This window comes from Pan paniscus, chromosome 16 (genome assembly GCF_029289425.2).
Source record: "Pan paniscus chromosome 16, NHGRI_mPanPan1-v2.0_pri, whole genome shotgun sequence".
Taxonomy (NCBI): domain Eukaryota; kingdom Metazoa; phylum Chordata; class Mammalia; order Primates; family Hominidae; genus Pan; species Pan paniscus.
The window spans coordinates 34331310-34353830 of record NC_073265.2 but is presented as its reverse complement, the minus strand read 5'-3'; the positions used below and the strand labels follow the sequence as shown (position 1 = coordinate 34353830).

Sequence of the window (22521 nt, the reverse complement as noted above, 5' to 3'; positions counted from 1 at the left end):
GGAACAGTGTCAATGCCTCCAGAGCTGCCAATTGTCCTGGAAACAGTGGCGTTTGGATGAAGGTCCTCGGTGATGCTTCTAACAGCTACCTTCCAGAAGTGGAAACAGCTGGCGCTCCTCCTCCAGTACTAGCTGTAGGAACAAGAGGGGAGGCATAGAGGACGCCCTAACAGTGGCTTTCGCATACCACCTACCACCCCCACCCTCACCCCGCAGGCTGCAGGGTTGGCATGCTCCGTGCAAGACCAGAGGCACTGATGCTCCTGGGAGCTCTTCTGACTGGATCCCTGGATCCATCGGGCAAGTATCAGGCTCCTCTAGCGGCGGGGTGTTCCCCAGGATCCTCTGGGAGGTGGGGCGGGGAGAGGTGCGGCAAGCGGCTCCCTGAGACTGGAAGGTCATTTCGCCGTGCAGCTCAGCGGAATGGGAAACTTCCCATTGCGGCCCGACACTTGGGTCCGGTTAGGGGCGCTCCGCGAGCTGGGGAAGGACTGGCCAAGGCCTTCGTTGCTCGGGAGGGGTAGCTGGGAGCGTAGTGCTGAGGAGGCCCTTCTCTGTGCCCACAGGCAGTCAGGACGCACTCTCACTGCCCTGGGAAGTGCAGCGCTATGACGGCTGGTTTAACAACCTGAGGCACCACGAGCGTGGTGCTGTTGGTGCGTTCTGGGGGCCCGGGCGTGCTGGGGCCGTGGCTCGCGAAGGGCCGGGGCGCGAAAGGCCCTGAGCGGGGAATCTGCGGGGAACACGCGCCCAGCAGCTCCGCTGCCTACACAGCTCAATCTTATGCGCTCCCGGGGCCAAGAGACCCTTGAGGGAAGGTTCTGTCAGTGAAGTGGGATGGGGGTTGAGGGAGGCTTAGGGCGAGGTTTGGGGGATCCTAGGGGATGGAGTGCTTAGACAGAGCCCCGCTCCCTGCCTCCGCAGGCTGCCGGTTGCAGCGCCGCGTACCAGCCAATTACGCCGACGGTGTGTATCAGGCTCTGGAGGAGCCGCAGCTGCCCAACCCGCGGCGGCTCAGCAACGCAGCCACGCGGGGCATAGCCGGCCTGCCGTCGCTCCACAACCGCACCGTACTGGGGGTCTTCTTTGGTGAGGGCAAAGGGGGAGACCAGTGGGGTTGATGTGGCGCTCTGCTCAGCCTGGGGGAGGGGCCAGATCCCGTCTGCGAGTCCACAGGAGACTCATCCGACTCCCAACCACTTCCTCTCTAAGCAGCACTTCGAGACTGCCTTCATCTCGGAGAGATTTTGGGATGTTGATACAGAGATATTTGCTCTGTATCTAACCTTTCTCTTACGCCTTACTCCAAACTAGGGGTGTCACTGGACCCCCATTATAGCTCTTGCGAACTGAGCTCCCCAGCCACCGCTCTCCTCACCGTGTGTTTGTAACCATTTTACCTCCCCCTAGCCCAGAGGGAGGAGGACTGACTTGGGGTACCCCTACATAAATTATATCATTTTGATTCTCACAACAGCTTTATGAATTGAGTAGGAAGGGAACTCACTATAGTCTTACTTTGCAGATTAGAAAATTGAGGCTCCCTGGGGCTAACGTGCAGAGCTGGTGGCGGAGCTGGCACTGGGACCTCTGTCTTTTGGCTCCTGAGGACACTTGGAGGCCGCCCTGGCCGTGGGGAGGGCGCAATACGGACGGTTTGTCACCTATTTGCGCCCCATGCCCGCAGGCTACCATGTTCTTTCCGACGTGGTGAGCGTGGAAACGCCCGGCTGCCCCGCCGAGTTCCTCAACATCCGCATCCCACCTGGAGACCCCGTGTTCGACCCCGACCAGCGCGGGGACGTGGTGCTGCCCTTCCAGAGGAGCCGCTGGGACCCCGAGACCGGACGGAGTCCCAGCAACCCCCGGGACCTGGTGAGGCGGGGAAGGCGGCGGGAAGGGGCCGCACCCCAGCCAGGTGGGGCCTGGGCTTCGGGCCTGGCAGGGCCTGGAGGGGAGAGGCGCCCACTCCCCAGCCGCGGACACCCTCCGGGCCCCGGCCTTCCCTGGCCCGCCGCCGCCCATCGACCCGGGCTCACCCGCCGCGTGCCCCGCAGGCCAACCAGGTGACGGGCTGGCTGGACGGCAGCGCCATCTATGGCTCCTCGCACTCCTGGAGCGACGCGCTGCGGAGCTTCTCCAGGGGACAGCTGGCGTCGGGGCCCGACCCCGCTTTCCCCCGAGACTCGCAGAACCCCCTGCTCATGTGGGCGGCGCCCGACCCCGCCACCGGGCAGAACGGGCCCCGGGGGCTGTACGGTGAGGCCACAGGGACGGGACGGGGCCGGCTGGGGGTCTGCGAGTGTGGGCTCCCCCGATCACGCTACCGCTCATCTCCTCCCCTGCGCCCCCACGTCGGATGCAGCCTTCGGGGCAGAGAGAGGGAACCGGGAACCCTTCCTGCAGGCGCTGGGCCTGCTCTGGTTCCGCTACCACAACCTGTGGGCGCAGAGGCTGGCCCGCCAGCACCCAGACTGGGAGGACGAGGAGCTGTTCCAGCACGCACGCAAGAGGGTCATCGCCACCTACCAGGTCAGCCGTCCGCGCCCCGCGACGTCCTCCCTTCCGCGTGCAAGCCCACGGGAGACTCCGCTGCCCCACGGAGCTCCCCATCTGTGGACAACCGCCACCCAGAAACCCCTCCCCAGACAGCCGAGGTCCAGGGAAGCCCCTGTAAATGATAGGGAGGCATGCGCTGTTTATAGGAGAAATCTGGCTGGTGATGACTATTTATCACCTCCCCACCCCCCACTCCCTCAAATCCCCTGGTTCCTTATGGGGACAGGCCTCACACTGCTCCTGTCTGAGTTGCTTCTCCCATGACTGACCCTGGCTGGTCCTCATCTCCACACGGAAGCCGTCCTTGGGCTCAGACCCTTCCAGGCCCCACGCCATCCAACTCGTGCCTCCCCTCGCCCCTCTCTGCCCCTCAGAACATCGCTGTGTATGAGTGGCTGCCCAGCTTCCTGCAGAAAACACCCCCGGAGTATACAGGTGAGGGAGCGGGGAAGGAGGACACCTGTGCGGAGAATCCTGCGGGGAAGGAGACAGGTGCCTGTGATGGGAGGATGTGGAGGCAAGGAGCCTGTCTCCCCATCATCACCGTCTCCTTCCTGCAGGATACCGTCCTTTCCTAGACCCCAGCATCTCCCCGGAATTTGTGGTGGCCTCTGAGCAGTTCTTCTCTACCATGGTGCCCCCTGGTGTCTACATGAGGTGAGGGAGGGGTTGGCAGAGAGGGGGCACCACACTAAGAAAGGTGCAGAATGAGCTGCCTTGGGGGCTGGGGCCTTTCACACTCCTTCGCAGTTTCACTAGAGAAGGGGAAGCAAAAATTTGGGGCCCTGAAACAGAACCCTGGGGTAAGATGTGTAGGCTTAGTAGGGAAATCTCCCCAGCTCTCCTAAGGGCTGAAATTTGGTGGCTGGGTGTAGGATTTGTCTAGCAGCTGGGTCATTCCCTTCCCTCCTCTCCCCACCCTACCTGGACTAGGAGCGCATTCTATCTTCAGTAAACGCACATCGCCAAATCTCTGCCGTGTTCAAGGAAGTTCCTGGGCCACTGCTCAATCCTAGTGAACCCCCACTGAGTCCCTCAGCCCACTCAACCCCATCTTTGATTCTTCTCCAAATTCCCTCACCACATCCTTTGTTCTCAATTTCAGAAATGCCAGCTGTCATTTCCGGAAGGTCCTGAACAAGGGTTTTCAAAGCTCCCAAGCTCTCAGGGTCTGCAACAACTACTGGATTCGGGAGGTCAGACTGGGGTCAGGGTCAGGGGAAGATGGGTCAAGGTCAGTCTTTTCACACAGGCTGGGAAAAGCAACAATCCCAGTTCTTGAGTGTTGCTGCCCCAGGTTCATGGGAGATGAAGGGTAGAGGAAATTATCCGGGGACAACAGCTCAAGAGAGTCTGGGACTGGCCAAGGGCCCTTTGTCCTGGGGTACTAAAGTGGTCCAGGCTGAGAGAGACCGAGTTTTGGGTAGAGGCCTATCTTGAGTGCATTGTTTACTTCCAGAATCCCAATCTGAACAGTACCCAGGAGGTGAATGAGCTGCTGCTGGGAATGGCCTCCCAGATTTCGGAGCTGGAGGACAACATCGTGGTTGAAGATCTGAGGGGTGAGCTCAGAGCCAGAAGGGGTGGATGGTAAGGGACCAGGAAGCCTGAGGATCCCTCTGGGTTCATCAGTAGCAGACCTAGGGCACTCACGATGCAGGAACACAGATACAAACACAGACTTCAAGGAGCCATAAGAAGAAAATGAACTTTGAACTTTTTTTTTTTTGCTTAATTTACCTTTTGTGTTGCTTTTATTTTAAATTAACTATGTCTGAGTATTGGGGAGGGGTGGTACCACAATCTCTTTGGTGCTTAGTTAGGTCTCTAAAGGTTTTCATTCAGCCCTGTCTTGAAACTAGGGAGGCATAGGACAGGGAATTTACTGCTTGGTGACTAGAACAGTCTTGAGTCTTAGAGGAAGGGTCTTACTGGAAAAACTGGCTCTGATCACACATGGTGACATTGGCCTTGCAGCAAGGCAAGGTCAGCATGGGCACAGATCTCATGTGGATCACTGGGGGTAGCCAGGAGGGAAGAACCGTAGTGCCAATAGTCAGATACAAGGCTGCAGGGCAAAAAAGGATGGAGAGGACAAAGCCCATAGTCTAGTCTTCTCTCCTCTTCAGATTACTGGCCTGGCCCTGGCAAATTCTCCCGTACAGACTATGTGGCCAGCAGCATCCAACGTGGCCGAGATATGGGGCTGCCCAGCTATAGCCAGGCCCTGCTGGCCTTTGGGCTGGACATCCCAAGGAACTGGAGTGATCTCAACCCTAATGTGGACCCCCAGGTCAGGAATAGTAATGATAATAATGGCAGCTAAAGCTTTCCTATGGCAATACTGTTCCAAACCCTTTACATATGTTGACTCATTTAATCTACATAATAATATTGTAAGGTATGTATAATAATTTTCCCCATTTTACTGATGACATAGTTGGTAAATCATAGAGGAGGGACTTAAATTCAGCCATCTGATTCCAGAATATATTCCTAACCACTGCATTGTACCATTCCTGCAGGGTGGCTTCTGGGTTGGGTGCCATTGTCCTGTTGCTGCAGGGTCCCACCCCAAGGGCTGTGTGCCCCTGAAGCTGCTAATCATTGAGGTCAGGCAGGCTGGTGATGGTCACAGGATATGGTCCTAGGGCACCTGACCGTGGTCTTACCGTGGGTAGGGACACACTGATCCTTCCACCAGACTTGTCCTGCCTGAGGGGGCTTGCCTAAGAAGAGGAAATCAGGCCTGAGCAGCAAGCCAGGCAGCGGCTGGGGTCCTGTGTCTGAGGGATGGGGCAACAGTGGCTGCCCTCCGCAGCAAACATACGCTCACCCCTTACTCCTGTGGTGCCCCAGGTGCTGGAGGCCACAGCTGCCCTGTACAACCAGGACCTATCCCAGCTAGAGCTGCTCCTTGGGGGGCTCCTGGAGAGCCATGGGGACCCTGGACCCCTGTTCAGTGCCATTGTCCTCGACCAGTTTGTACGGCTGCGGGATGGTGACCGCTACTGGTTTGAGAACACCAGGAATGGGTAAGGCTTGCCTGGGCCCCCACCTCAGACTGCTCCTCAGCCTGAGCCCCAGACCCTCTGTCTGGCCTTAGACAGCCCCTATGAGCCCTTGATTCCCAGTCAGCCCACCACACCCTTCCCAACCCCTCTGGGTCTCTCTTTTTTTCTTCTCTTTTCTTTTCTTTTTCTTTTTCTTTTTTCTTTTCTTTTTTTTTTTTTTTTGAGGCAGAGTCTAGCTTTGTCACCCAGGCTGGAGTGCAGTGGCGTGATCTTGGCTCAATGCACCCTCCACCTCCCAGGTTCAAGTGATTCTCCTGCATCAGCCTCCCGAGTAGCTAGGATTAGAGGCATGCACCAACATGCCCAGCTAATTTTTTTAAAAAATATTTTTAGTAGAGATGGGGTTTCACCATGCTGGTCAGGTTGGTCTCGAACTCCTGACCTCAAGTGATCCACTCGCCTTGGCCTCCCAAAGTGTTGGGATTACAGGCATGAGCCACTGCACCCAGCCCCTCTGGGTCTCTTTTCTCACCTGGGTCCTTGGGCCTGGGGTTGCTGGAGGCCTGCATCCCCTTCCCATCCCAGTGACTTCTACTTCCTCCAACTTAGGCTGTTCTCCAAGAAGGAGATTGAAGACATCCGAAATACCACCCTGCGGGACGTGCTGGTCGCTGTTATCAACATTGACCCCAGTGCCCTGCAGCCCAATGTCTTTGTCTGGCATAAAGGTGAGTGCCCTGGGAGAACACAAGTGAGTGACAGTGGCCAGAGAAGGATCAAGATTGAGGGTGCGGGGGAATCACTTGGTGCTGTCCAGGGAGGCAGGCACCTTCTGTGTTGGGCTAGGAGGCCTGCATTTGGCTGGCTCCCACAGCAGGGACCTCAACTAGCACACAAGCTACACCCTACAGTCAAGAAGGGGTGGATGGGGTAGATGCCAAGAGACAGGAAATGAATGGGGACTTTTTGAGGGAGACAGTTTCAGGGAGGTGGGCCTGGGGAAGACAGATGATATCTTGGTCCTTTATAGGATAGAGGGGAAAGAGGTCTGGCCACATAGCGGGATCCTCAGACTTTGAGGTCTTCCCTGCCCTCTCCCTCAGGTGCACCCTGCCCTCAACCTAAGCAGCTCACAACTGACGGCCTGCCCCAGTGCGCACCCCTGACTGTGCTTGACTTCTTTGAAGGCAGCAGCCCTGGTTTTGCCATCACCATCATTGCTCTCTGCTGCCTTCCCTTAGGTGAGCTCTTAGGCAGCCTCTCTGCAGACTGGCCCTGCCCCTCATTTCCTGCTGGCCTGAGGGGCTGGCTATTTGGTACCGTTTGAGACCAGGCTCAAGGAACCTCTGGAAGGGAGGGGCCATAGCCTAAGCCACAGTGAAGCTCTAGGCGAGGGGCTCCCTCCTCACTGTTCCTTCTGATCCGCTTCAGTGAGTCTGCTTCTCTCTGGAGTGGTGGCCTATTTCCGGGGCCGAGAACGCAAGAAGCTACAAAAGAAAGTCAAAGAGAGCGTGAAGAAGGAAGCAGCCAAAGATGGAGTGCCAGGTGAGAACGGGCTGGGCAGAGGAGGGAGGAGGGACGGAGGAGGGGAGAGACAGGAGTCTGGGAAAAAGAACCAAGTTACAGAGTGAGAGGAAAGCCAAGGCACCTTTAGGGCGCCTGCTCAGACTCACAGAGGAATTGACCTGAAGGCGGGGACCTGGGGACATCTGCTGAACTACCCGGCCCAATTATCCCTTCCCCAGCGATGGAGTGGCCAGGCCCCAAGGAGAGGAGCAGTCCCATCATCATCCAGCTGCTGTCAGACAGGTGTCTGCAGGTCCTGAACAGGCGTCTCACTGTGCTCCGTGTGGTCCAGCTGCAGCCTCTGCAGCAGGTCAACCTCATCCTGTCCAACAACCGAGGATGCCGCACCCTGCTGCTCAAGATCCCTAAGGAGTATGACCTGGTATGGCTCGTCCTGCCTCCCCAGCCTGGGCTGCCCTCACACGACTCCATTATCACAAGCGAGGCCACCCTATCCTCAGCTACAGAGCTCACCTATGACAGCTGATGCTGGGGAGAGGGGCTCCTTTCAGAGGCCCCCAGACACAACCTGACCCCCTTCGTCCACACACCTGGCCCCAGCCTGGATGGATGGGGAGGAGTTTTCTCTCCTCCCCTCAACCCAAGATCCATTGAGGGGAGGCTGAAGCAGAAGGTCCAGCGAGCTCCCTGCATCAGTGCCGCCTTCCTCCCACCCAGGTGCTGCTGTTTAGTTCTGAAGAGGAACGGGGCGCCTTTGTGCAGCAGCTACGGGACTTCTGCATGCGCTGGGCTCTGGGCCTCCATGTGGCTGAGATGAGTGAGAAGGAGCTATTTAGGAAGGCTGTGACAAAGCAGCAGCGGGAACGCATCCTGGAGATCTTCTTCAGACACCTTTTTGCTCAGGTGCCATGATCTGTGCCTTTTGGAGATGGGTCCAGCCCCAGAAATGGAGGAAACCTGGGCTGCATAGAACGCCCCTGTGGGTGAACTAAGCTTCCGCTCTATGGCCTGGAGAGAAATAGCCTTGTTTGAATCCTGGCATTGCCACTTTACTTAGCTCTGTGACCTTAGGCAAGTCACATTATCGCTGTTCTGTATCTCTGTTTCCTCATCTATAAAACAGTGATGAAAACTGTATCCATCCCATTGCATTGTTGTGAGGATTCGGTGAGATCGTCTACATGAGTGGTACACAGAGGTTGGCCTCTGGACCCGAGAGCATCAGCCTCACCTGGGAACATGTTAGAAATGCACCTACCCAGTTAGACTGAACCAGGAACTCTGTGGGTGGGGCCTGGCAATCTGTGTTTTAACAAGCTCCCCAGATGATTCGGATACACTCTAATGTTTGAAAAACATTGTTTTATGTACAGTGCTTATTGGCCCAAGTGCCAGGTATGTTGCAGACATTTAACAAACGGTTGTGGCCAGGCGCAGTGGCTCATGCCTATAATCCCAGCACTTTGGGAGGCTGAGGCGGGCAGATCACCTAAGGTCAGGAGTTCGAGACTAGCATGGCCAACATGGTGAAACCCCATCTCTACTAAAAATACAAAAATTAGCTGGACATGGTGGCTCACACCTGTAATCCCAGCTACTTGGGAGGCTAAGGCAGGAGAATCGCTTGAACCCGGGTGGCGGAGGTTGCAGTGAGCCAAGATCATGCCACTGCACTCCAGCCTGGGTGACAGAGCAAGACTCCATCTCAAAAAAACAAACAAAAAACAATAAATGGTTGTTACATGTGACTTTTAAACTTTTTGTGCAATGGGCAAATCATAGGCACATGGCAGCCTTATCTGAATTGGCAAGAGAGCACAGCCCCAGCCCCTTCCTGCCTGTCTACCACCATGTCTCTACATCTTCTGTCCCCAGTATAGGCTCTCTCACTTTCCATTCCCCTTAACTTTGCCCTTCCCCTTCCCTACCCCAGCACCATGCCCACTGCATGAAGTTCCCGGTTCTTGGGCCCAGGGAGAAATGGGCAGGCTGCTAGAGATTTGATTCCCCCGTCTATAGGACAACAGAGGCCCCAGTCAGTATATCTAAGGATCAGGAGAACCATCAGAGTTTAGCCTTTCTGATTTGGACTTTGGGGAGATATGAAGGGTCACTGAACTGCTTCCAGCATAGGCTTCACCTCCTTCTCTTTCCCTCCCTCTGCTGCTGCCCGAGTGCAGGTGCTGGACATCAACCAGGCTGATGCAGGGACCCTGCCCCTGGACTCCTGCCAGAAGGTGCGGGAGGCCCTGACCTGCGAGCTGAGCAGGGCCGAGTTTGCTGAGTCCCTGGGCCTCAAGCCCCAGGACATGTTTGTGGAGTCCATGTTCTCTCTGGCTGACAAGGATGGCAATGGCTACCTGTCCTTCCGAGAGTTCCTGGACATCCTGGTGGTCTTCATGAAAGGTAGGGGGCTGGGAGGTGGCAGGCTATCCAAGAATCCAGGGGTCTTTCAGCAAGGAGATGACCTGCATTCCCTTTTTTCTTCCCAGGCTCCCCAGAGGATAAGTCCCGTCTAATGTTTACCATGTATGACCTGGATGAGAATGGCTTCCTCTCCAAGGACGAATTCTTCACCATGATGAGGTATGGGGTGTGCCTTTCTAATCCTGAGATTTCCTGGTGTGTTTCAAACAGGAAAACAGGTCCAGTCAGAGGAGGGCTGGCAAACAGGCTATGCGGTCATCTGTGCTGAGAGGTGGCCTAAACACTACATCCTAAACTCTCAGAGCATCCACCTTCAAATATTTACCTGACTGGCTCCTGCCTCTGGGAGAGTCTCTGTCTGGACTGTCAACACCAGCCAGAAAAGCCTCCCTAGTTAAAAAACGAAAAAAAAAAAAAAACCCAACACCAATATGGCCAACGACAAAAATCCACTAATCCCTTTTGGATGCCCTTGGATCTTTGTGAACTATTTTACGGCATGCCCAACACCGTGCTCTACCCAGTGAAACAGTGAATGGATGACCTTGGTTGCTGCTCCGATATTCATCACCATGATAGTCAGGAAGAGAAACGTGGAAGGCTTCTCCATATTCCAACCATTCTTTCTTCCTGCATCTTAAGCCCTTTCTGGTTTTGTTGTGCCGGTAAAAAAAACAGCTTTGTGCTTCTCATTCCTGAAGACAATGAATGCGTCAGTAACACAGCTCCCCTCCATGCCATAAGGGCAGGGCTTGTTCCCTGTTGAATCCAGCTTCTCTACACTGTGATTGGCACAGGGCAGGCATTTCATACATAACTAACTGAGTAAGACAAAATGAAATAAGTGAGCAAATGAATACAAAGTATAGATGTAACAGCCCACATTATTTCAATTTTTCTATCCTGTTAAGCCTTAACATTGCTTTAAGCATTCCCCTTAACTGCTACATTCCTCATATGGTCCAGATACCCCAACTGGACAAGGGCTTCTGAAAGGGCAAAGCTATTGTAGTCTGTACCTCACTGGGTATGTCATTGCAGGCCCAGCCCGAGGTGAGGCTCAAGGGAATCTAGGAGAGGGTCCCTGCCTCCAAGGGCTGAGTTCCCACCTTCTTTTTTTGGTTTGTTTGTTTGTTTGTTTGTTTGTTTTGAGACGGAGTCACTCTGTCACCCAAGCTGGAGTGCAGTGCCACGATCTCGGCTCACTGCAACCTCCACCGCCCAGGTTCAAGTGATTCTCCTGCCTCAGCCTCCCAAGTAGCTGGAATTACAGGCATGTGCCACCACGTCCAGCTAATTTTTGTATTTTTAGTAGAGATGGGGTTTCACCATGTTGGCCAGGCTAGTCTCAAACTCCTGACCTCAGGGGATCAGCCCGCCTCAGCCTCCTAAAGTGCTAGGGTTACAGGCGTGAGCCACCACACCTGGTGAATTCCCACCTTCTTGTCCTGTAACTCAGCGTGTATCTTGCTTACTGTCGGTGGGACGATGTTTTTAATGTGATGGCTGTGCTTGCTGTGTTTTATGGGCCCAGCATGGCACAGCATTGCTGCCGGACCTACACAAACTTGCATAGTCTGTCTTTTCTGTCCTGAGGCACAACCTATGAATAGAGCTTGGCTACTGCAGGTGCCACTGTGGGTGCTATCAGGTTGGGCATGGAGACGCTCCCGCCTGTGCCCCGGGGTGTTGGCACAAGGAAGCAGCAGCATTGCAGCTAGTTCCCCTCCCTGGCACCTGGCTGCCTGGTGCCCCCACTGGACTATGAAAGGGGGAAACCAGGGGTGATATGGGAGGCATCAACAGAAGAGAGTGGACAGAGAGCCTGCCACGAGAGAGGGCCATGCACACCCTGGACACACCCCTGCACTCAGTGGACTATCTTCTCAGTTGTAGATGCCCCCTGTTTGAGGGCTGCTTTCTCTGATTGGTCAAGGTCACTTTCAATTCTGTTCTGCCTTTTGAGTCCATGGCTACCCCACCCAGCTTAGTGTCAGCTGCAGGCTGGATGAGCACCTTCTCAGTGCCATTTCCCGGGTCACTGGTAACCACATTAGATAATCTGGGGCCTGCCCCACCCTGCACCTACCCAAGCCTGACCTTGCTGGGTGACAGGCTGCTGTGTCTCTGGTCCTCCTCCAGATCCTTCATCGAGATCTCCAACAACTGCCTGTCCAAGGCCCAGCTGGCCGAGGTGGTGGAGTCCATGTTCCGGGAGTCGGGATTCCAGGACAAGGAGGAGCTGACATGGGAGGATTTTCACTTCATGCTGCGGGACCATGACAGCGAGCTCCGCTTCACGCAGCTCTGTGTCAAAGGTGGAGGTGGAGGTGGAAGTGGTGAGTGTGTGAGGAATGGTTGGTGTCAGGGAGGGGGGGCGTGTCCTCAAAATGAGAGTTCCTGGTGGGCAGGACCCAGGTCTTACTCTTTTCTGAGTCCTTGGTACCTAGTATAGAACCAAGCACGTGTAATTGGGATGGCACATGTAGGTGTGCAAGTTGTCTAATGCACAATGATACCCACTGAGGTCAAGGAGCAGGTTGAAATCTATCCTACACACTGCTCAAAGCCACCGGCATTGGTCTAAGATATATCTGGCCAGAGGAAGAGGCATTGTTTCTTTTACACAAAGGACCTGCAGGGTTGCATCCACCTAAGAGGACGTCCCCTTTCTTGTGCAAAGTTGCCACATTGTCTGCCCTGTGTACAGTGAGTGCTTAGCCTAGGGAATGAGGGAAACAGGACTCGAGTCAGAGATCTGGACATGACTTTCCCAGAAGGGAGGAGGGCACAGTCTCCCATCCTACCCCACTGCCCTTGTGGGGAAGCCAGTCCTGCCTCTTGTTCTCTTCTCTAGGTATTAGAGATATCTTTAAACAAAACATCAGCTGTCGAGTCTCGTTCATCACTCGGACACCTGGGGAGCGGTGAGCAGGAATGGGGCTCTGGCAGGTTGGCCTGGCTGAGCCCCCTGCAGAGAAATGAAGGGAGTAGGACTGGCTGATCAGCCCCTGGTAAAATCAGGCATTTGCCCTTTGAAAGTAGCTCTTGGTAGCACAAACATGCCAGCTGCCTCTCTCACCCTATGCTGCTCGGATGCTTGGCTCTCTCCCTGCTGCTCCAGGCCAGAATCATTCTACAAAACAAATCATGAGATCCTATTAATTCATTTTGCGCCTTGCCCCCTGCCTGGTACCAGGAGCCACTCCCTACCTCTACCCCATGCTCTGCCCAGGGAGTTGTTCTCCTGGCTGCAAAGGCAAGGGGAGAACAGCCCCATTTCTTTTTCTCAGCTCCCACCCCCAGGGACTGGGGCCCCCTGCCCCAGAAGCCCCAGAGCTGGGAGGCCCTGGGCTGAAGAAGAGGTTTGGCAAAAAGTGAGTGTCTCCCAAATCCCTGGGCCCAAAGAGACATGGAGAGAAGTCTTAGGGTCCCTAGGCCCCACCCGCATATCCTTGACATATAAGCGACCATCCTGAGTCTCATTCCATTTGTTCCTGACCTGACTGAGAGGTTATAGTGTTGAATGACTTTTCATCCTCTTCCAACCTCTGCACCCCATTCTTCAGGCAAGGGTCCTGGCTCAACAGGATGATAGTAAGGAGTCTCCTGGCTCCTGCCTGCTTTGGGCACAGCCTTGAGGCCTGTGCTGGGATCAGGAAGAAAGAAGGTTAAAACAGACAGGAGGAGGGGGAGTAGCAGGGAGACAGTGAGTGGGTGGATGGAGCAAAGACAGAAGTAAAGGGTTGGAGGAGGAAGAAGCCCCCAGATTGCTTTTTTCCCTTCATCTGTTGTGGCCCATCCTGATGCCTGCCAGATCCCCAGGTCACCTTTCATGGAGTGGCATTAAGGGAAGGCCAGAGGGCCCTTACCACACTGCTGCCCTGCCTCCCCTTGCTATAGGGCAGCAGTGCCCACTCCCCGGCTGTACACAGAGGCGCTGCAAGAGAAGATGCAGCGAGGCTTCCTAGCCCAAAAGCTGCAGCAGTACAAGCGCTTCGTGGAGAACTACCGGAGGCACATCGTGTGTGTGGCAATCTTCTCGGCCATCTGTGTTGGCGTGTTTGCAGATCGTGCTTACTGTAAGAGTTCCAGGCTGTGGGCAGTGGGTAGGGAGCAGGCTCTGACCCTTGGAGAGGAGTGGAAAGCCCTCTGATCCTAAGAGTCTGCATGGGAGAGCCCAGGGCTCGGGACCTTGGCCACCTGTGCCAAGCTGATGTAACCTCACTCCGGCCCCAGACTATGGCTTTGCCTCGCCACCCTCGGACATTGCACAGACCACCCTCGTGGGCATCATCCTGTCACGAGGCACGGCGGCCAGCGTCTCCTTCATGTTCTCTTATATCTTGCTCACCATGTGCCGCAACCTCATAACCTTCCTGCGAGAGACTTTCCTCAACCGCTATGTGCCTTTTGATGCCGCAGTGGACTTCCACCGCTGGATCGCCATGGCTGCTGTTGTCCTGGCCAGTACGTGACTCCCAGGCTTCTTCCTCTTTGCTTCTTCCTCTTTGCTGCAGCACCCTGGGTCTAGTTGGGGGAAACAGTGGGGAGATGGAACTCCTTATACCTCCATCTCTCCTCCCTATGCCTCCTCTCTCCCTCAGGATCGGAGGTAGAGTCTGTCCTGGTTGGCATCTCTAACAGGGTCTGTCTCTTCCAGTTTTGCACAGTGCTGGCCACGCAGTCAATGTCTACATCTTCTCAGTCAGCCCACTCAGCCTGCTGGCCTGTGTATTCCCCAACGTCTTTGTGAATGATGGGTCAGTTCTGGGGAAGGTTTCTCCTGGGACTCATAGGGTGGGCCCAAGGGTATAATAGAAAAAGAAATAGGCAGGGCACAATGGCTCACACGTGTAAGCCCAACACTTTGGAAGTCTGAGGCAGGAGGATTGCTTGAGGCCAGGAGTTCCAGACAAGCCTGAATAACAAAGTGAGACTCCATCTGTACAAAAAGTAAAAAGATTAGCGGGGTATTGTGGTACACATCTGTAGTCCCAGCTATTCAGGAGGCTGAGGCAGGAGGATTGCTTGAGCCCAGGAGTTTTAGGTTGCAGTGAGCCATGATCAGTACCACTGCATTCCAGCCTGGGTGACAGAGCAAGACTCTGTCTTGAAAGAAAAAAAAAAAAGAAAAGAAAAAGAAAAAAGAAATAGACAGTCCCAGACACTCAGCAAGAAGCTCAGTGCTAAGCTAGTCCCCTGGGGGAAGCTGAAAGGTAAATTTCTTGCCCTCAAGAAGGAAGCTGGCTGTGATTGGCCAGGAAAGGTGTTTGGGAGATGAAGTCAGAGACTCTTTCTCATAGATACCTGACACACAGCTTGCCATCTCTGCCTTCTATCCATTCACTGGACAGACATTTATGCAGCATGTCCCATGTGTCTACCCAGATGCCAGAGTAGGGATGTCAAGATACATGCAGTCATTCAACAACTACTTACCGAGATTTGCTGTGTGCCTAGTATTGTTCTAAGCCTAGAGATAGAGCAGTGAATGAAACAAAAATCCCTGCCCTCATGGAGCTTACAGAATAATGAACCAGGGACTCAAGGAAGCAGGGGTCAACCACAGTAAGAGAGTTCAGGATAACACAGAAGGAAAAATTGCTGAGTACAGAGGGTGGAACCATGGAAGCCTGGGTGCCGAGTTCCTTGGAGGGATCCCTGGCCAACTGGGTGGAGGCCCCATACCCTCAGCAGTCAGGGCCAGCAGGAAAGGAGTCATGCTGTGTTGTGACAGTGCTGGAGCCCCTCCTGCCCCAGCCAGAGGCTCAAGGTGTCTTTGCCCCCCAGGTCCAAGCTTCCCCAGAAGTTCTATTGGTGGTTCTTCCAGACCGTCCCAGGTAGGAAACGTGGGACCTGGGGGTTCTGTCTGAGGACTTCTGCTTTTGTCTCCATCTCTCTGTGAATACTCACTTGTCTATACTGGCCATGGGGTCTGTTTCTAGCCTTCAGGACAAGCCCCAGCTCCAATCCCTCCAGGCAGGCTTTTCTGGGGGCCCTGGAGGGATGAGAGAGGAAGGAGGGAAGCATAGGGGAATGTGCTGTTGTCTTTTCAGCCCAAGCTGAAGTCCTGAGACTACTCACTGGCCCTGTCCTCCTGCCCCCAGGTATGACAGGTGTGCTTCTGCTCCTGGTCCTGGCCATCATGTATGTCTTCGCCTCCCACCACTTCCGCCGCCGCAGCTTCCGGGGCTTCTGGCTGACCCACCACCTCTACATCCTGCTCTATGCCCTGGTGAGGGACTTCCCTGGGCCAGCCCATGGAGCAGGGAGCTCAGGATGGGACAGGAAGGTGAAAGAGGGAGAATTGGATCCAAGATCTCAGAATGAGACTTTGAGATTTAAGACCCCAGACCTCAGCCCTATCTCCCCAGCACAGGCCTAGTGCCTGGGCAAGAGGGGATGCCGGGCAGGGGCCTGGCTGGGCCTGAATTGTACTAACTGGCCGTGTCTCCAGCTCATCATCCACGGCAGCTATGCTCTGATCCAGCTGCCCACTTTCCACATCTACTTCCTGGTCCCGGCAATCATCTATGGAGGTGACAAGCTGGTGAGCCTGAGCCGGAAGAAGGTGGAGATCAGCGTGGTGAAGGCGGAGCTGCTGCCCTCAGGTATCAGGCCCAGCCTGATCTGGGTCGGGAGCGACAGAGGCCAAATCTTCAGACATGAGGAGACAGTTCACCAGGCCTCCTGACCCCATCACTGCCTCTGACTCTGTCTCCAAAAACAACAAGAAAAAAAAACCACTCTCGGGGGTTCCTGAAGGTTTCCTGATAGAAGTAGACCCAGAAAGGGCTGTGCTTAGCTCCCAGGAGACTTGCAGATGGTGAGAAGTGACCCTGAGAAGAGGTGGCTGAACGTGCATACAGAGGGGTTTGAGGATGGGAAAGGGCCCCACATGTGTGGCTTGGGTGCAGGGGAAGTGCAGGGCAGGAAGCCACATATGCCTGTCCCATTCCTTCTCTCAGAGACAGGCAAATGCCCAGATTGCCAGTCTGTTGTTGAGAGTCAGTGTTGGCCAAAGTCGGGATTGGTATCATCATAGAGGGTGGCAAAAGATGATTTTATGTATCGCAGGACTGTCTAACCTTCAGGACTCATGTTGTAAAAAAATTAATCTCATTGCAATGTTATTTCAATTGAGATTACTTAAGGACAAAATCTCAGAGTGGTGTTAGTATGCCTTTCTACTCTCCAGCACTTGCTGATCTCCTTTTTCAATGAAGAGATCAGGCCTGAGGCTCAGCTATGGTACAAACAGTATCCAGCTAAAATTTGGTAACAAAATATGTTGTCTTCTATGTAGGACACATGATACTGGTTTTCCACTTACCTTAGCAATAAAGTTCCCTGCCAAGATAAATTGAATTGGAAAAGTTAGTCAATTTAAAGAAAAGTGTTAGATAAATGATAGTGCAGGAGGTGTGTAGAAAGGTAACCCTCAAATGGAGGTCTGGTAGCCACTGAGATGGTCCCTGGTGAGCCTGAGTCCCTTTACCCAGCAGGTTGGTATTCAAGGCAGTGGTATGAGGCCTGGGCCTTCCATGGGAAGAGGGAGTAGAGAGGAGGAGAGGGGCTGGAACAGGGGAGCAGAGAAACCCAGCTCTTGCATTACCTGGGAAACAGAGAAGGCGACCCTCCTACTCCCAGCCCCAGGAGCCCCGCTTGCTCAGACCATGTGACTACTCCCCAGGCCTCAGGGGTGTGAAGAGGACAGGTGCCTGTCAGTCCTCAGGTACCAGGAGCAGGCCTTCTCATCTGTGCTTTTCCCTGTCTATGACCTCCAGGAGTGACCTACCTGCAATTCCAGAGGCCCCAAGGCTTTGAGTACAAGTCAGGACAGTGGGTGCGGATCGCCTGCCTGGCTCTGGGGACCACCGAGTACCACCCCTTCACACTGACCTCCGCGCCCCATGAGGACACACTCAGCCTGCACATCCGGGCAGTGGGGCCCTGGACCACTCGCCTCAGGGAGATCTACTCATCCCCAAAGGGCAATGCCTGTGCTGGATACCCAAAGGTGCCCGTCACTGGGAACCCTGCTTCTGGGCCTCTGGCACTGGCAGAGGATCTCTGCCCTTCCCTATCCTGAGACTAGAAGCTCCAGCCGTCCCAAAGCCAGCCTGGGAGAGGACCGGGGTGCCTCAGAAAAGACTAGGATGTTCTGTATCCTCCCTCTGCCTGTGTCTCCGTTTCTGGTCTCAGAGCTGGGGCAGGGTCAGGCTCATTTCATCTCCCCCCTCTCTTGGCAGCTGTACCTTGATGGACCGTTTGGAGAGGGCCATCAGGAGTGGCATAAATTTGAGGTGTCAGTGTTGGTGGGAGGGGGCATTGGGGTCACCCCCTTTGCCTCCATCCTCAAAGACCTGGTCTTCAAGTCATCCTTGGGCAGCCAAATGCTGTGTAAGAAGGTGAGCATCCCTTCCTCATTCATCAAATGGGGCATAGGTGGCCGAATTGTGACCCGCATCAAGTGGTGGATCATGAGAGAAAGCTCCTGGCTCCAGGAACTGAGTCTGAAGGGGTCATTCTTACCCAGTGGTTGAGATGCCAAACTTGGAGGGAAGTTGGTGGTATAGCCAGAAGGGCCTCTGCTGGGACCTGTCAGTTGGAAGCCTGGGATCAGGCTGGTGGGTCCTGCCACAGCTTTGGTGTCTGCAGGTGGTCTGGGGCTTCCCAGCCTCTCAGGTGAAGGCACCTGGGATCTAGGGAGGCTGAACTGAGCTGGGTCCTGATCTCCAGCCCTGTGTCCCCAGATCTACTTCATCTGGGTGACACGGACCCAGCGTCAGTTTGAGTGGTTGGCTGACATCATCCGAGAGGTGGAGGAGAACGACCACCAGGACCTGGTGTCTGTGCACATTTATGTCACCCAGCTGGCTGAGAAGTTCGACCTCAGGACCACCATGCTAGTATGTCAGGGCCCGCCAGGCAGGGCAACTTGGTGGGCAGATGGATTGGCAGCGTAAGGCAGCATAGCCAGGGCAGGTGGGTGGACGGCCAGGCTGAGCTGGCAGGAGGCACAGAGCTGATGGCCTGATCCTCAGCCTCCAGCTCCCTCCCCTCCCCATTCTCTGTCTCTTGGGCTATGTGGGCTGGCTCGGGCTGAGTGCTGGCCCTGACTGTCTTTGGTCTGACCTGCCCCTGTGCCCCCAGTACATCTGCGAGCGGCACTTCCAGAAAGTGCTGAACCGGAGTCTGTTCACGGGCCTGCGCTCCATCACCCACTTTGGCCGTCCCCCCTTCGAGCCCTTCTTCAACTCCCTGCAGGAGGTCCACCCACAGGTCAGTCCCACTCCCCCCCACCCTGGGACTCTGGCCTTCTCCTGCCAGGACATCCTGGCCCTGAAGCACCCTGCCGCTCTTTTCTGAGCAGAGAACTCCACCCGCTTGCCTGGCCCCAGGATGAGGTCAGCTGTTAAAGGGGGACTTCCACCCCCTCCACGTTAAGCCTCTTCCTCAAGGCCTGGGCTTGAAGCCCTAGTCATTCCAGCCAGGCTCAGGAAGCAGCTTTTCCCAAGGAGAGTGAGCACCTTTAGGCTGCAGGCCCCTCTCTCTCTCTAATCTCCTGACAGGTGCGCAAGATCGGGGTGTTCAGCTGCGGCCCTCCAGGAATGACCAAGAATGTAGAGAAGGCCTGTCAGCTCGTCAACAGGCAGGACCGAGCCCACTTCATGCACCACTATGAGAACTTCTGAGCCTGTCCTCCCTGGCTGCTGCTTCCAGTATCCTGCCTTCCCTTCTGTGCACCTAAGTTGCCCAGCCCTGCTGGCAATCTCTCCATCAGAATCCACGTTGGGCCTCAGCTGGAGGGCTGCAGAGCCCCTCCCAATATTGGGAGAATATTGACCCAGACAATTATACAAATGAGAAAAGGCAGGAGACTATGTTCTACAATTGCAGTGCATGATGATTATAAGTCCACCTATTTATCAACAGCACCATTCCTGCAGCCCTCCAGCCTTCCTGCCCTTAGCAAGTGCACAACCAGTCAGGATCTCCCAAAGAAGATAAAGACCACTCCTCACCCCAGCTCAAGCCATGGCAGGCGTGGCAAGCAAAGTGGGGAGGAGACAGTCCCTGCTTGTGACAAGTGTGGAGGTGAAAAGGTACAATAGTGCTTGTCTCCAATAGCTCCCCACATCTCTAATTGACTTCCACAAAATCGATGCGTTGCTTTGGTATTTGCTTGGCCTGACATTTGAGGGAGGAGGAGGCCGGGATCCTCTGGCTGAGAATCTCCTCAGAGCCCAGTGCAGAAGCTGCGATGCTTAGAACCTGGACAGCCCGACTGCCTCAACTCTGTCTCCAGGTCTATTCCCTCTGGCTCCAAAAGGAGCAGCCCTACTTCTACCCCTTCCCGTCCCCAAAGTGTCAGCAACTTTGAGGAGGGCACCAGGAAACAAAGATGCCTCCCCAATCCTGATATTCTTGATGTCACCAGTGATACCCACTGCCCTGACCCCTGGGCAGGCCCCTCTCTGCATCTACTGGAGTGGTCCCTGGGCTCTGGGGCTGAAGGATTCCAGCCTCTCTGCCAGATATTCAGAACTCGCTCTCAATTCACCTCTTCCACAAGAGTTGGGTGACCAGCTGTCCTAGTTTGCCCAGGACTCTCCCTGTTTTAGCACTGAAAGTCTCTTGCCCCAGGAAACCCCATCAGTCCCAGGCAGATTGGGACAGCTGGTCACCTTATGCAAGAGCCAGCCTGAAACATCCCCTCCATACTCAGCTCTTTAACTTTTCCTTTTTCATTGGGCTCTTTCCTAAAAAGCTAAGCTGTAAAATATTTTACATCGAGGTATAATAAATAATCATGTACATGTTTTACCACCACCCAGGTCAAGACATAGAACATTTCAACATTTCCATCACCCCAGAAACTCCCCTTGTACCCCCTTCCACTTCGTCTCCCCTAGCTCCTGGAAGCAACCACTGATGTGATTTCTACCAAATCCAGTTTTGGTCCTACTAAATGTACTCTTTTGAGACTGGCCTCTTTCACTCGCCATAATGCCTTTGTAATTCATCCATGCTGTTGTGTGTATCAGCAGTTTGTTCCTTTTCATTGCTGAGTAGTATTCCATTGTAGAGATGTACCACAGTTTGTTTATTCTTCTGTTGATGGACATTTGGGTTGTTTCTAATTTTGAATGATTATAAATAAAAATTCTGTGAGTGTTCTTGTACCTATCTTTTGGTGGCCATCATGCACTCATTTCTCTTGAGTATGTATCTATGAGTGGAATTGCTGGGTCATACAGTTATCCAGCCAGTAGGACCTGCGGAGGGAGAGTTTCAGACCAGGTTTGTCTTCTCACTGGCCCCACCCTACCTCTTCAGCCAGGCCAAATGCCTCTGGTTCCCAACCCCCTATGTTGAAGGTATCTCTCTGACAAGGCTGGAAGAGCACCAATCAGAAGTCAAGAGACCTGGATTCTAGTGCCCACTTTATCTGCAAATAGCTATGGAGGGAAATCCCTTAACTCCTCTGGGCCTCTTCCTCATTTATTCAAATGTCTGTGAGAGTATTGGGAAGTCAAATAACAATATTGGCCCAGACAATTATACAGATGAGAAAAGGCAGGAGACTGTGTTCCATAGTTGCAGTGCGTGATGATTATGAGTCCACCTATTTATCAACAGCATCATTCCTGCAGCCCTCCAGGCTTCCTGCCCTTAGTAAGTGCACAACCAGTCAGTAATCCCGAACTCCAGCCCCTTCAGTCTCAGCCTTAGCTTTACTCCCAAATCTGACCCTGCAGTTCCTCCCTATGCCTTTCTAAAAACTGTGCAAAGTATTTATTCATTCCATCCTAATTCACCCATCCTTGCTAGACTGGAGAATGGCATTAACATGGCTATCATGATTATCCATAAAACTCTCTGCTTAGCCCTGACTTCCCTGCCATGCTGGGGCCTAAGTGAGGATCTCCCAAAGACTTTGTCATCACTGAAGATGTATCCCCAGCCAACTCTTGCCCAAACACCGGGCAATGCCAAGTGTATGTCCAGCTGGATAGAGGGACATGCTGCCATTATCTTGAGTCACTTCAGATGGCACTCAGCCTGCCTGGCCTCAGTCCTGACTTCACACGCCAGTCAGGCTGTAGATGTCAGCCCTAAGCATGTATTCATGTGATCTGGCTGCTCTGTCTAACCATGCACAGAGTCCCAGAAAGCCACTGAATGACAGGGATAAAAGTCAAGGACTTGCAGAGAGGTTAAAAGTGTCTTCAGCCTCAACACTTGCCTAGATACTAATCTGGTCCTACCCTTCCTGGGGCTTTATGACCAACTCTTTGAGAAGTGGGCTAGAAGGCAGGATCAGGCAGCTATTGTGTGATACCTTGGGTTGAGAAAGCGAGGTCATTGCATAAGTGTGTGTCGGGGAGGGATTAGACTGAAAAATGTGCAAACAAGGGAGGCTACAAAAATGTCCCAGAGAAAGATGGAAGATGACTCAGAGGGAATTCGTGGAAATGATCACATAAACTGTGTAAAGGAAAGCAAATCTTCCCTGCTCTGGGTTACAGAGATGTTTGTCTCAGGCTTTGGGACAAAGCCCAACCCAAACCCTGCCTCCCAGGAATAGGGATGAGGATGAGAATGAAACAGGGATGGACAAGGAATCAGGTGGGATTGGATGGTAATGGGATTGTGGATGGAGAAGAGGAGGACAAGCATGAGATTGGATGGAAGGGCTTTGGGGCCAGGGGGAAAAGGAGTGGATGAGGACAGGAGGGGCTGAAGCTGAGCTCTGTAGGAGAGGAATGAAGGCTGGATCTTTGCCCCTTTTTCCAACTTTCCAGCCCCAACTTCTGCCTCAACTGAAAGAGGAGAACATTGCTAAGATGTGGCATAATTCCTGTCTACTTACTAAGAATTTTCATTTTGTTTGGTTTTGTTTATACATGTATACACATACTGTATTTACGTACACATTATGACTGAATCATAGTTCATATACTGTCCTGACATTAACTTTTTT

At 53.9% G+C, this 22521-nt stretch overlaps 1 protein-coding gene across 1 annotated transcript; it reads left to right on the top strand.

Annotated features, from left to right (window-relative positions):
- Positions 1–50: 50 nt before the first annotated feature.
- On the top strand, positions 51–20426 carry DUOX2 (dual oxidase 2). The gene is made up of 33 exons (XM_055098382.2): positions 51–304; positions 571–656; positions 925–1089; positions 1688–1875; positions 2058–2259; positions 2366–2532; positions 2934–2994; positions 3120–3216; positions 3665–3755; positions 4019–4121; positions 4689–4852; positions 5419–5594; positions 6183–6301; positions 6677–6814; positions 7005–7118; positions 7319–7521; positions 7818–8003; positions 9281–9506; positions 9593–9686; positions 11670–11866; positions 12385–12454; positions 12821–12904; positions 13431–13609; positions 13767–13997; positions 14191–14290; positions 15321–15370; positions 15638–15765; positions 15988–16141; positions 17318–17550; positions 17783–17941; positions 18287–18442; positions 18687–18815; positions 19106–20426. Exons 1-33 carry the CDS (start codon positions 231–233, stop codon positions 19226–19228), a joined length of 4647 nt encoding a protein of 1548 aa, XP_054954357.2. The 5' UTR covers positions 51–230; the 3' UTR covers positions 19229–20426.
- The last annotated feature ends 2095 nt before the right edge of the window (positions 20427–22521 follow it).